Source organism: Sardina pilchardus, chromosome 14, assembly GCF_963854185.1.
Source record: "Sardina pilchardus chromosome 14, fSarPil1.1, whole genome shotgun sequence".
NCBI classification, from domain to species: Eukaryota; Metazoa; Chordata; class Actinopteri; order Clupeiformes; family Clupeidae; genus Sardina; species Sardina pilchardus.
In genome coordinates, this window is record NC_085007.1 from 8,603,204 (window position 1) to 8,615,703 (window position 12,500).

General features: G+C 43.1%; 1 protein-coding gene and 1 long non-coding RNA gene across 3 annotated transcripts in view; both read right to left on the reverse strand.

Annotated features, from left to right (window-relative positions):
• LOC134100492 (uncharacterized) overlaps positions 1–4,900 on the reverse strand; it is a 26,390-nt gene extending 21,490 nt beyond the window's left edge. Inside the window, exon 1 of the long non-coding RNA XR_009941278.1 lies at positions 4,670–4,900. This is a non-coding gene — a long non-coding RNA (uncharacterized LOC134100492). The remainder of the gene's footprint in view (positions 1–4,669) is intronic.
• A 5,606-nt stretch (positions 4,901–10,506) lies between these two features.
• mef2ca (myocyte enhancer factor 2ca) overlaps positions 10,507–12,500 on the reverse strand; it is a 54,268-nt gene continuing 52,274 nt past the window's right edge. For both annotated transcript variants that reach the window (XM_062553695.1, XM_062553696.1), the window contains 2 exons: positions 11,682–11,817; positions 10,507–11,185 (listed from right to left, as the gene is read on the reverse strand). In XM_062553695.1, the coding sequence (XP_062409679.1) occupies positions 10,768–11,185; positions 11,682–11,817 (554 nt within the window). In that variant the 3' untranslated portion in view covers positions 10,507–10,767. The remainder of the gene's footprint in view (positions 11,186–11,681; positions 11,818–12,500) is intronic.

Consider the following 12,500-nt stretch of genomic DNA (forward strand, 5'->3'; position numbering starts at 1 on the left):
CTAGCCTATCAAGTGTGATGCTGAATCGAAATAGCCTGTAATGTAAGCCTAATGCAAGGTAGGCCTACTAACTTGAAGGCAAATGACTGAACAATGGTCTTGAGTAGACTATTTGTACTGTGGTAAATGTGAATAAACCATGGGTGAGCTCAAATAGGCTACTGTAGCCTACACTGTGTCGCCATTAACGGCAAAGTCTTACCAGATAACTGCTTTCTCTCAAGGAACCACTGAACCATAGAGGGTTGAAGTGGAGCTACTAAATGATCTTTGACTGAACCCTATAACGAAAGAGAAACATGACGTCGCCGTCTCAGCTATCTGCAGTCAGCTCGTCTCATCATCTCCTTAACGACAGAGCGAGTCACATACGACAGGTTTGCCAAGACGCGTGCATGCACGTACAGTCTACATACAACGTTGATGATGGATACCTTTGCCCTCTTCCAAAGCGTTTAGGCGACAAGAATCCTATTTTACCTGCGCGCAGGGGCCAGTTATCCAAAACATGTCTGCTGACTTTTGAGTGATGTTCTCGTGTAGGCTATTGGATACATTTTAGCGCCAACAGCCTGGAACCCTTATGGTAGGCAACTAAGTATTCCCTTATTATCTTATGGCTATGCCTACTGTATATGAGTTAATATATTCGCCAATGTAATCGTGTTCACATAATACACTGAAACATTCGCTATTGCTTAACTTTAAAATTAGTAATAGGTCTAGGCTAACTGTGAAGTGGGCAAGGCCTAAAATCAATCGCCAAAACATAGGCCTACTTGGACTGATGGCATTGGCCACATCTATGTGTTTAAATGTTGTAGGCTACGCAAATGGACATAGCCTTCTTAACAAAATCCAAATCTATTCGAAACGAAAACGTCTACGGTCCAATTAATTTAGCTTCAGTGCAAACACACCGTTGGTAAGTTGGTGACCCAATCTTCCGGGTGCACTACTAGGCAACTCCACGGTCTCTGGTAACAAAGGCTGAAGAATACCAATAAACTCAATGACCTGCGTCCTTGAGGTTTCCCTGGCTACCACCAAACCTATCATGAAAGCAAAAGAGTGACCTCCCGCGACACTGGTCAGCCGGGGGTCAATATGTAAAGAGCCTTTACGAAGGCTGTGGCACGTGCCTCATGGTCAAGTCCGGTCAAGTCCAAAGTCATTATAGACCTCCACATCCGGGTTAGGCCTACCTTTGAATTTTAAATAATTTCATTTGAATCAACACAAACAAATGCTTTATTAAATTAGTTAATCTCTGTTGGTTTCATATTCACTCTGTTGGTATCAGATTCTCAACAATGTTTGCATTTGTGTGTGCATTTGTGTGTGCATTTGTGTGTGTGTGTGTGTGTGTGTGTGTGTGTGTGTGTGTGTGTGTGTGTGTGTGTGTGTGTGCGTGCGCGCGCGCGTTCAGCTTTTAAGTCTTGGCTCCTGGCTCCTGTTTAAAACGGTTGCTCGTTTTTTTTTTTTTCCCCTTGGACAGTGTTTCACATTCATGTCGTATACACACTTAGCCGCTATCCATTCATACTGTTGCCTCTCCATCTCTGGCGGTGATGGGAAACGTACCCACCCTCCACAGAGATGCAGATGAGTCGGGTGCACTTGCGGGTCTTTCATGACCTGGGTCGCCCCCCCTCCTCCCCCGACCCCCAGCACTGTCTGTCATATTCGTGGGAATCGGAGTCTCCAGACGTTCACATCTTTTGCCGTCAGTTTAACTGAATCAATTAAGCAAGGACAACACTCTCTCCAGACCGGGTATTCATTATTGTTTCCACCCTAATTATTTGTCTTCTGATTAGACATACAAAGACTGTCTGCTCTATAGACAATATGCATTAGCACATTCATTTTAAGAAATCAAATAATTTAAAAGACTTGACGTGAACATATCAACTTTGTAACATATATACCGTTAATTATCTGGTATTTCTCTCGCTTACCCCCCTCCCCATGACTTTATCTCTCTCTTTCTCTCTCTCTCTCTCTCTCTCTCTCTCTCTCTCTGTGTGTGTGTGTGTGTGTGTGTGTGTGTGTGTGTGTGTGTGTGTGTGTGTGTGTGTGTGTGTGTGTGTGTGTGTGTGTGTGTGTGTGTGTGTGTGTGTGTGTGTGAGTGAGAGAGAGAGAGAGAGAGAGAGAGGTGCTCAACAAAACTGAGAAAGTAATGATTGGACAAGTTTGTTTTAATACAGCGTTGAATTCTACAATTCTGCACTGCAACATTGCATCATTAATGGTGCACTTACGATGTATACTTCTGCATCTCCTAGTATCTGAATAGCCTACTAATTTAGCCATCTGTGTGCCTTCTGTTGTAGCTTATGTGCTGGGTCCTCGATGATTTTGGAAGTAGTTCTTACTTTCGGTTATCTAGCTTTATGACGGTCATCACACTCATACAGCTAGATAACCAAAGATAATAACAAACTTCCTATTCAGCATCACTGTTCCCCCGCCCTCCTCGTAATCTCCCTGTCCCGCATTTAATCTCGTTGTGAATTCGTCCTCTTCCATTCCATTTCGAGTTTGAATGAAATATGTGAATCTTGCTGCAGCTTGGGACTCTTAATGAATGCGCTTAATTCTTTTAGTTGCTAAGCAAACGACTGTTTCTTTGCCTTATTATTTGCATTATTCATAGTAACACATATAGTTACACCCTAGTATTACACACTGGAGAAAGAAGTCGACGTACAAGACAATGTCCTTTGTTGTGCAAATGAATTAATAATTCCGTTTTACTGTAGAGCTTTCTCTCAGTTCTCTCCTGTGAAGTACGCACGGTATCCTGCGTATCCAGGCAAGTGAATATTGGTTGCGTAGAACGAACCGCACGCCTCGGGGGCAACGAAGACATCAACATAGCGCAACAGCCGCTCATTACGAACGTAGGCTACTCCGTTTGATTATGCGCTCCAGATCTCGTAGCGTTCCGAGCTGTAGTGAATGAATCCAACCCGAGAGGGCGAAGGCGACGCGGTCGTTGGCAAGATGCTGAGTCCAAGAGCGGAGCCCTAGAAGATGTCGCCCTACGTTTTAGTGCACCATGTTGTCTCCGAATAATAAAAAAAACGAGTTTCAATTCAATTCCAGATTCAATAGAGAGAGAGAGAGAGAAAGAGAGAATTCAACCAGATTCAATAGAGCGCGACTGAGGTCAAAGGTCTAGATATTTCAACAATCACGTCGGCAGGATTCACAAAGATCACACATGCGTGTTGTGCAATAGCCATGCGCACCAGCTAAAGCTCCAACCTCTATTCCGCCGGCACAGACATCATTTTTTTTTCTTTCTCGCGTGATGCTATTTTGGGCTCAGGGTTCTTAATCCCATCTGTAATCCACAAATATTAGTCTCTTAGCACAGAGGCTTTCGCAAGTGCTGTCGGAGGCATGTGTTGTCCTCCTTCGTGAAGACCGATGGGTAGCTCGCCCATCGGCCTGTGCTAGTGCACTGGCGCATCCCAGGGCGTCTAACTTTTCTGTTGCAAATGAATTGCAACAAGGGACCAAGAGCATCCTGATAGCGTTCGCATCACCCACTGTCCGACGTGGACAGTCCAAAGTCCTAATAAATATCACTGCCATTGGTGTTGCTTCAAACAGCCCCGAATACACTACTTCACTGGCCATATGTTATGGTACTCCTTATTTATTTGAAATTACCGAACTAACATTGTAGAACTTTGCGAAGCCATAGTCTACGTTTATAAGGCTAAATAATGCAGTATGTAGGCTACTGTAGTGTAGGCTACATTGTAGGCCTGCATCCAAACTCAATGTAACGTTATCAACAAATCCAAACTGACACTATGATTTGTTGATTAGACGGCTCACATTTACTGATGGTACGGATGAATGGCCTCTATCAGCTATGAAGAAAAAATGTAGCACATGCATTTAAGATATAACAAGACAAAAATGACTAGCATCAAACAAGCTAAAGAACTACTTCGCCTGACGACATTTGGGGTACACCAAGCGCGTTGATCAGATGTAATCATATTTTCTCATTTAAAACATGCCATGATTAAAGTTCAATTACTTTGTCACAACAGGTTATGAACTGTTTCACATTTTATAACAGAATCTATATTCTCAATAATGTTTGACCTGAGAGAACAAAAAAAGTATGTGACGTCATGATGACTGTGGTTATGACTGTGGGTAGTCTTTCCATACTATGATTTTTACGCACCAAAGAAAGGAAATACACCATTGTTTTGGTTGATTTACGAAGCATGATAGCCTATGTGAATGCTGGAGATCTATTTTTAAGACTTCTGATTTAAAACAATTCTGATGTAAAAATGCTGATGTTGTTCTTCACATGTATGGCTCATTATGAGTAGCCTGGTCTACATTACGCATGTTGTTAGTGTAGGCTACTACTACGTAGCAACATTTCTGTTTTTAATTCAAAATGTGTGTGTTCTTGTAAAACATCAGGCAATTAAATAGAAGTAGGCTAAGGTTGATTTGATTATTTTTATTATAGCATAATTGTCCAGTTTTGAGCTATTAATTGTAGGCTACTGTTAACACCAGCCCTATTGAGGTTGACTGAATTGTAGTAATTTCTGTTTAACGCCTATTCAGTTGTCGAAAGCAGCAAAGCGCAACAACAGCAAACATACATCACTGAGCCTACCTGTGTGACTGATCAACCTGCGTTTTCAAGCCATTCCACTAGATGCGAAGGTGTGAGGACAGGTCTGTTGACAAGTCAGTCGTTAAATGATTGTAGGGTCCACCTGCATTGGGATCATCCGGTGTTTCTCCATATTGTTGTAATAACAGCTTTATGAGCTGTTGTTGGCGCGTGTGTCTTCCTAATCCCAATCCGAATGGGAGCGTATTCCATAGCGCGTGCGGATGACTGCTGGAGGAGAAAGCGCGAAGACAGGACGGGACGCACTTCACGAGCGCAAATGAAAAAAAGTGAAGTGTTCCGCTCGCTCCGCAAGTTTTGTGCGTGGGAGGAGGAGGGGGCAGCAGCAGTCGGGTCCATCCCTCTTGGTTATGAAGAACGTGCTGTGAAATTTAAACCACTTCCTCACTTCTTTTGTTGCCGAGAATCTGTGTCATTATTGTCACCATGGACTTTCCTATCCGCCCCATATAGGCTACTGTTGGTCTATGATGCGCTGATAGAGAGAAGAATTTGGGAATTTAGGTCATGCAGACAGTCCCACTGAACGGATGAAATAAATGTATATTTCTGAGAGACAAATTCGTTCTAATGTCTGTTATATTGCTAGTCTTTTGAGAAAAGCAATTTCCTCATGCATTAATATATAATTGCAGGCCTACATTAAACCTTAGGCCCAGCCTATTTCATTTCCATTATGATTTGATTTTTAAAAATGGAGAATTGTCTGATAATAGCCGACATGATAACTATACCTCAGTTTTAAACGTGTAGATTTGTGCGTCAGACTCCGTTGCTTTCAGGATTATCATGAGCATTTAACGAGGTCACGTTCAATGACGTAGTGAAGCATAATGTGGCTACGTGCGGCCATATTTAAATTCATCAAATAAATTAGTGGATCACAACATGCAAATCTTACAACAACCACAGCAGCTCATTAAGACGGATCCATAGCCTTGTTTTTTTCCTTTTCTATTCTATTTAAATGGACTTACATTGGACCATCAACATGTTCTGCTCTGTAATTGACTATAGGCCTATTTCGCTGTATTTATTGCGTGTTGTGGATTACAGCCGTCTTCAACGCGACGTAGATTAGTCTACGATGTAGAGAAAAAGAGGGTCCGAGATAGACTTGTGTCTGGGATTGTGTATTATAATGAGATGCCCGAAGCCCCGTCTGCCCGTCAGGCCCATTGTGTAAGGCAGACATAAATGTTGATGAATAAGTTGATCGTTAACATATAGTTTAAAGGGTAAGTTTATTCTATTTGTTCATAGATTTTCCCTGAAATGCATTCCATTATTGCACGAGAAAATGAATGTTCGCATAGGATAGAATATTGCACTGCAATTTTATTTCTCATTTCTGTCACAAGAAACGCCTCAGCATGTAGGTTTATGCTACTTTAATGTAATATTTTATGTTGTAACTTCTATAAATAAAGCCGTCCACACCTCTGTAGTTCCCATGCAAATAAAACCCGACATTCCCCCCACCCCTCTGATAAAATAGCCTAGGCTACTGTAACCGAATTCGTGCATTTACACTGTTCCATTTGACCTTCATCTGCAGTCTGAGCAAAGGGAGTGTGTAGCCTAGGCGATGGCATCCGTATCGAGGACGTTGCAGGGCCATAGGCTGGCAATGTAAATACGCTTAAAATAGATTTCTGATTTCTTCTCATTTTGGAGGGAAAAATACAAATAAATTCCCGAAGCCAACTGAAACTGCTTTCCATGATAGTATTTTGACTATGATGGTGACTGGTGGAAAGACGTTTTTTTTTCGAAAACAAATGTTCGAAATATAGACTAGGCTATACAAATATAGATTATGCATTTGAAACACACGGGCTACTGAACTAACGCACACAAGTAATGAGTAACTGTAGAATTAAATGGATGGTTTTGCAGTAGCTTTTAATCAATAGGCTATGTGTGTGCATGGGGGGTAGACGGATTCCTTCAGACTTTCTGCAACACACTGAATGCAGGTGTGCATAGGCTGGGACATCTCAAATAGCTTATTCTTACTTTTTATCATTTCAATAAACTATTTACAGTATCTTTCTAACTTTCAATCATTCAGGCCATGTCTATGATTTTTTTTTCTATCGCAGAATTTAATTTCGTTTTTCTACCAGTATGCCTATCTCCATGCATTATGAAGTTGAACCGGTTTATACCAGTAGGCCTATCTCCGTATTACGTGATTCTTTGAAGGCAATAGAATCAGCGTTATCCGTATTTCCGTAGCCTATTTGGCGACACCTCCTGGCCAGACGCGCTAAAGTCAACATCTTTTGGAAAAGGCACTGCAGAATTCTGTGTTTTTAGGGAACGTCACATTATGGTAGGCTACATTAAAGTGTCGCCTAACGTCGGACAGTCTAATTATTTAAATTCTTACAGTTGAACGCAACGTCATGGTCAGGAATAAAGGATTACGTAAATGTCATGGAAGCTATAGATATGTAGGAGAATTAGGCTACTGAAGAGCCTTTTCACAAATAAACACAATTTTACCTGCAGCCTACCGGTGCTTCGAACATATTCTCAGAACAGTCGTAAAAAAGGCCCAGTGGTTTGGCTAGCTGTTGATCTGGGTCTAGCCTATAGGGCTAAATGGGCACAACATTGAAAAGTCAAAAGATAGGCTGCAAGAAAACAAATTAAAGTCGAATATCCCCTCCCAAAACCTCTTGACACTGAATTCCTTTTTTTTTTTTTTTTTACCATTTTATATACCAACACTATTCAGATTAAAATATTACTTGTTGTCTCAGCTGTGGTGGAGAGGAAGAAAGGGCATTAATGAATTCAGGAGTCACTTTTGGTGTATGGTGATATGTAAACTTAAAGTGTGGTATTTCAATATGAAAAAGGTGGTTCTAATAAAGATTGGCTATGCGATTGAAGTCGGATTTTGTTCAGTCTTTTTGATAGGCTATACTTTACGATATACTGTATGTTTTTGCCATGGAACGTCAATTACAGATAGCGTTCATGCAGACTTGAAACAGTAGGTCTATGTGAATTACAAATCCGGTGCCCATCGAAAGAAACACACACACACACACACACACACACACACACACCCCATACAAATTAAGCACAAATGCAAAAATCACGCATAGACACTTTGCAAGAGAGCCAGTAACTTTACTGAAATTTCTTTAGAATACAAATGCCAGTTCCTCGTTCACTGTTCGGTTGGGTTTACAATCTGAGGGGGAACACACAGACATTGTGATGGTTTTGAGTATAAACATCTTGTCTTCAAGGGGCGACAAAGTCCAGCTTATGCCGCTGTGGGCCTCTTAACGCCAAAATATTTACTTCAAACCTCCCCGCTTCAGGATAATCATACAACCTGTGTATTCAGCGTGTACAGTGAGTGCATTTTCACAAGAAGAACAAAGGTGTGTATCCATGATCATCTGACAAATGAGTTTTGCTTTTGCTCTAAACACACACATACTGTAGCCTACACACCAAATCAATTAACACAATATAGTAAAACAGTTGGGATACATTTCATTTTAGATAGCTAACTCAAGGGAGGAGATGCGTCTCGTTTGAGAAATTATCCTGCAGTATCATTACAAGCCCCAAACGATGGATTTTGGTTGAATGGGAGCACTACGTAGGATAGGCTCCTTACATGTAAAAAAAAGAAACAGTGGCCAATGGCCGGCCAATTTATTTCATTAAACAGTAACAAGAAAGCTTGATCTAAAGCCCGTTCCAAAATGGATAACCCTATGGCTTCCGACTCCACTTGCTTTGGTTTCAGTAAAATCAGTGCCTGCTGTGTTAAACCAATAAATCATGTTAAATTGTTCTGAAATTAAAAAAAAATATTTTATTAAAATAGTACACGGGCTCTGCCCTTCACGCCACAACACACGTACATCGTGTTTAAAATATCAGCCTGATATAGACGATGACTTTCAAAGTCAGATTGCGCGTTATTTTAAAGAGCCGTTGCACTTTTACAGATAGGCTAAACCAGCTAAGAAACGTGAGCAGAAGAGAGGTAACAGTCTTGTCGCTGTCTCCTATCTGATACTAATGAACCAGCCATGAACTATGCGGTAGAGTAGACTACTAATGTCACCTTTCACCCCATAATACCCACCAGGGGTTTGTGATCAATTTATCACCACCGCCAAAGATGCGCCAGAGGTTTGGGTTCGAAGTAACTTTTATAACTAAAACAACCGGCGTTTATGGGGGCATGGCGTGATGATTCTAAAAACAAAACTTTCGACGAATCCGGATCCATCAACAAAAATGACATAGCCTACTTTTGTTTCAGAATCTCCCAAAACCATTTGTTTATCGTTTCCAAGTAGAGCATATGCTACTCATCGGATACATTTAGCGTGCAATTACCACGCATAACTCCAGCCACTGACTGACGACCAATTCATCTTTATGAATTTGAATTTTGGTTTTGCAAAGGGATAAAAGAAAAACAAAAATATCCGTGACAGCACAAGATAAGGCACTGTACATCTACTATATTAGAAGGGTATAAGTATGCGGACTGCAGCCCATTTCAACATCGCAGCGGAGCAATCCTTCCCCAGGCTAGAGCATTCCAGCGCGACCTAATGGTATAGGGTATATAGGTTCACAGACGCACGACCCCGTGAAAACGTGATTGACAGCAAATGGGTGGGTTTGTTCAAGTTCACAAACAAATGGCAAATTCATTTAAAAACTTTTATTGATAACAAGTAGCCTAACATTCCCGTACTCCGACAGAATTACTTGTTGTATTTTAAACTTTAAAAATTCTTCATAAAAACGTTTTTTTTTGTAATAATTATCAAGTAATATATTTAAAAGAACAACAATGAAAAAACTCAATAGAGAATCTGGTTTCTGGCTGTGATAGTATGGCTTTCAAAGGGGCGGGCCCATATTGCTATACCTAAATGTGCTTGTTCAGTATTGGCAAAGCTTAACTACATTCTGGCTCACATAGTCAACAGCTAGCAACAAAATGCTCTGCATTTTTACGAAAATATAAGCTTCAATGTATAGTAGATCCTTTTTTCCACCGGGGATTTTGTTACATAAACACACCTGGCCCAAAAGTAGGCTACTTTCTCCTCAATCTAAATATGGACAAAACATATACAACTGTTCAATTTTATTATTTTTTTTCTTAATTTATCTTCCTTTTTAAAACCATATAGCTCTTTCCTGAAGTAAAACAGTTGCCCTGGGTTGCGAAGATGTATTTCCCAAAAGCTGCATCATAACCCTCTCTCTTTCTCTCCCTCTTATTTTTTCTGTCTTTTTTTAGTAAATAAATCTGCAAATCCTGGCAGGTTTGACCCTCTCCCGCACCCTCTATTTACATAAATACGTTGAACCTGCAACACAACAATGTTTATGGTAACATATACTGTATGTGGGTTAGTTTGCGCTGGTGAGGCCATTGCCAGAGTCTGGCCTGACTGTGGGGGACGTCGTTGTCCCTTCAGTCGAGTCGCTGCCTCATCTTCACACGCTTTTCAAAAATACTTTAATTATGCCATATATTACTGCACTACAAAGTAGCTTTACCAAACAGAGTACCAGACTTCTTTTCTTATCTCTCTTCTTTTTCAAAAGCGTATAACTTGTGTACATACACAAGTGCACATACATCGTATAGGTATGTGCGTGAACAATATATACTTTTTTTTTTTGTTTTGTTTTATAATTTGTTTTCCCCACACACGGCACAAGCAATGCATGCCACCCCACCCCACCCCAATCCCTCTTTTCAGCCCTGGCAACCCCCCCCCCCCCCCCACCCCTCAAAACCTTCTGTCCCACCCTGCAACATATATACCACTTTAATACATAATAGCACTCGCACTCTGCAGAGAAAAATAATAATATTAATAATAATAATTATAATTATAATACTAAAGATACATTTCAGATATGAAGCCCTCCCTGAGGAGATTGGTAGGGGGTGGGTTATGAGGAAGTTGGGATGTTGGGGTACGGGGTTTGGGATGTAGGGTTTGGGGAGGGGAGTGGTAGGATTCTTGCGAAAGTGGCAGTGGCAATCGTTGCCGTGGCCATCAGGAAGCCCATCCCTCGGACAAGCGCACGCGTTTGACGGACGGGCTCTCGTGTTCCTCCTGCGGAGGCCGGAGCGCCCCCAGTGGCGAGTGGAAGTCGCTGCGCTGCTGCTGCTGCTGCTGCTGCTGCTCCTCGCGGTCGCTGCCCTCGTACGAGCTGCCGCAGCTGCTCAGGCTGTCGCCCGGGGAACGGCCCGCCTCCTGGCGCCCCGCGGCATGCTGGGATTGGGCCTGGTGGTGATTGGGCTGCTGCTGCTGCTGCTGTTGGGGAGGCGGGAGCTGCTGTGCGCCATACCCCCCCTGTTGATGCCCCACCCGGTCTCTAGGAGGAGAAACAGGTTCGGACTTGATGTGCAGGCTCTGGGCAGAGGGCAGGGACAGGTTTGAGCTCGGACATAAGTGAGTGCTAGTGCAATTTCTGTGGAGGGAAAGGAAAAGGGGACCGGTTACAACAGGGGAGGAGAGAGTGGATGCTGGAGTGCAAGGTCTTACAGTAGGCATGCATGCACAATCACATAGATACATACACTCACACTTACACACACAGACACTTGCACACACACACACACACACACACACACACACACACACACACACACACACCGACAGGACACAGAAGATTCAGAATATGAAGGAATTAAGTCAAGATCAGGAAGCATAGCTGTGCAACATTGATATCATAGGAAAGGGTAGAATCATTCAAAGAAGAGGAATCCAGCCTTGAGTATCTATAGCATTCTTTCATTCTGGCCTTAAATGAGCAATCAAAGAGTTTAAACTGTATGAACATATAAAAAGCCAGTTTTACCAAGAGGGAAAGAACACAGAGCGGATATCTCAAGGCAGACGAAAGGCAGTGGCGGAGAGGTCAAAGGTTAAAGGTCAAAGGTTAAAGGTGAGCGTCGGCGACCTACCCCAGGTGAGCCATGGAGGAGTGCTGCATGCTCTGCAGGTGCTGCTGCTGCCAGCCGCTCATGGAGCCCAGGTGCAGAGAGCCTGAGCCACTGAAGCCCGACAGCGAGGACAGGTCCGCACTGGTCAGAGAGTACTCTACAGGGGGCGATAGAGAGCACAGGTCAGAGAGTACTCTACAGGGGGCGATAGAGAGCACAGGTCAGAGAGTACTCTACAGGGGGCGATAGAGAGAGCACAGGTCAGGGAGAACTCTACAGGGGGCGATAGAGAGCGCAGGTCAGAGAGAACTCTACAGGGGGAGAGAGGAGAGGTCAGCACAGGTCAGAGAGTACTCTACAGGGGGCGATAGAGAGCGCAGGTCAGAGAGAACTCTACAGGGGGAGAGAGGAGAGGTCAGCACAGGTCAGAGAGTACTCTACAGGGGGCGATAGAGAGCACAGGTCAGAGAGAACTCTACAGGGGGCGATAGAGAGCACAGGTCAGAGGAGAGGTCAGCACAGGTCAGAGAGTACTCTACAGGTGGAGAGAGGAGAGGTCAGCACAGGTCAGGGAGTACACTACAGGGGGCGATAGAGAGCACAGGTCAGAGAGTACTACAGGGGGCGATAGAGAGCACAGGTCAGAGAGTACTACAGGGGGCGACAGGTCAGGGAGAACTCTACAGGTGGAGAGAGGAGAGAGGACAGGTCAGAGAGTACTCTACAGGGGGCGATAGAGAGCACAGGTCAGGGAGAACTCTACAGGTGGAGAGAGGAGAGAGGACAGGTCAGAGAGTACTCTACAGGGGGCGATAGAGAGCGCAGGTCAGAGAGAACTCT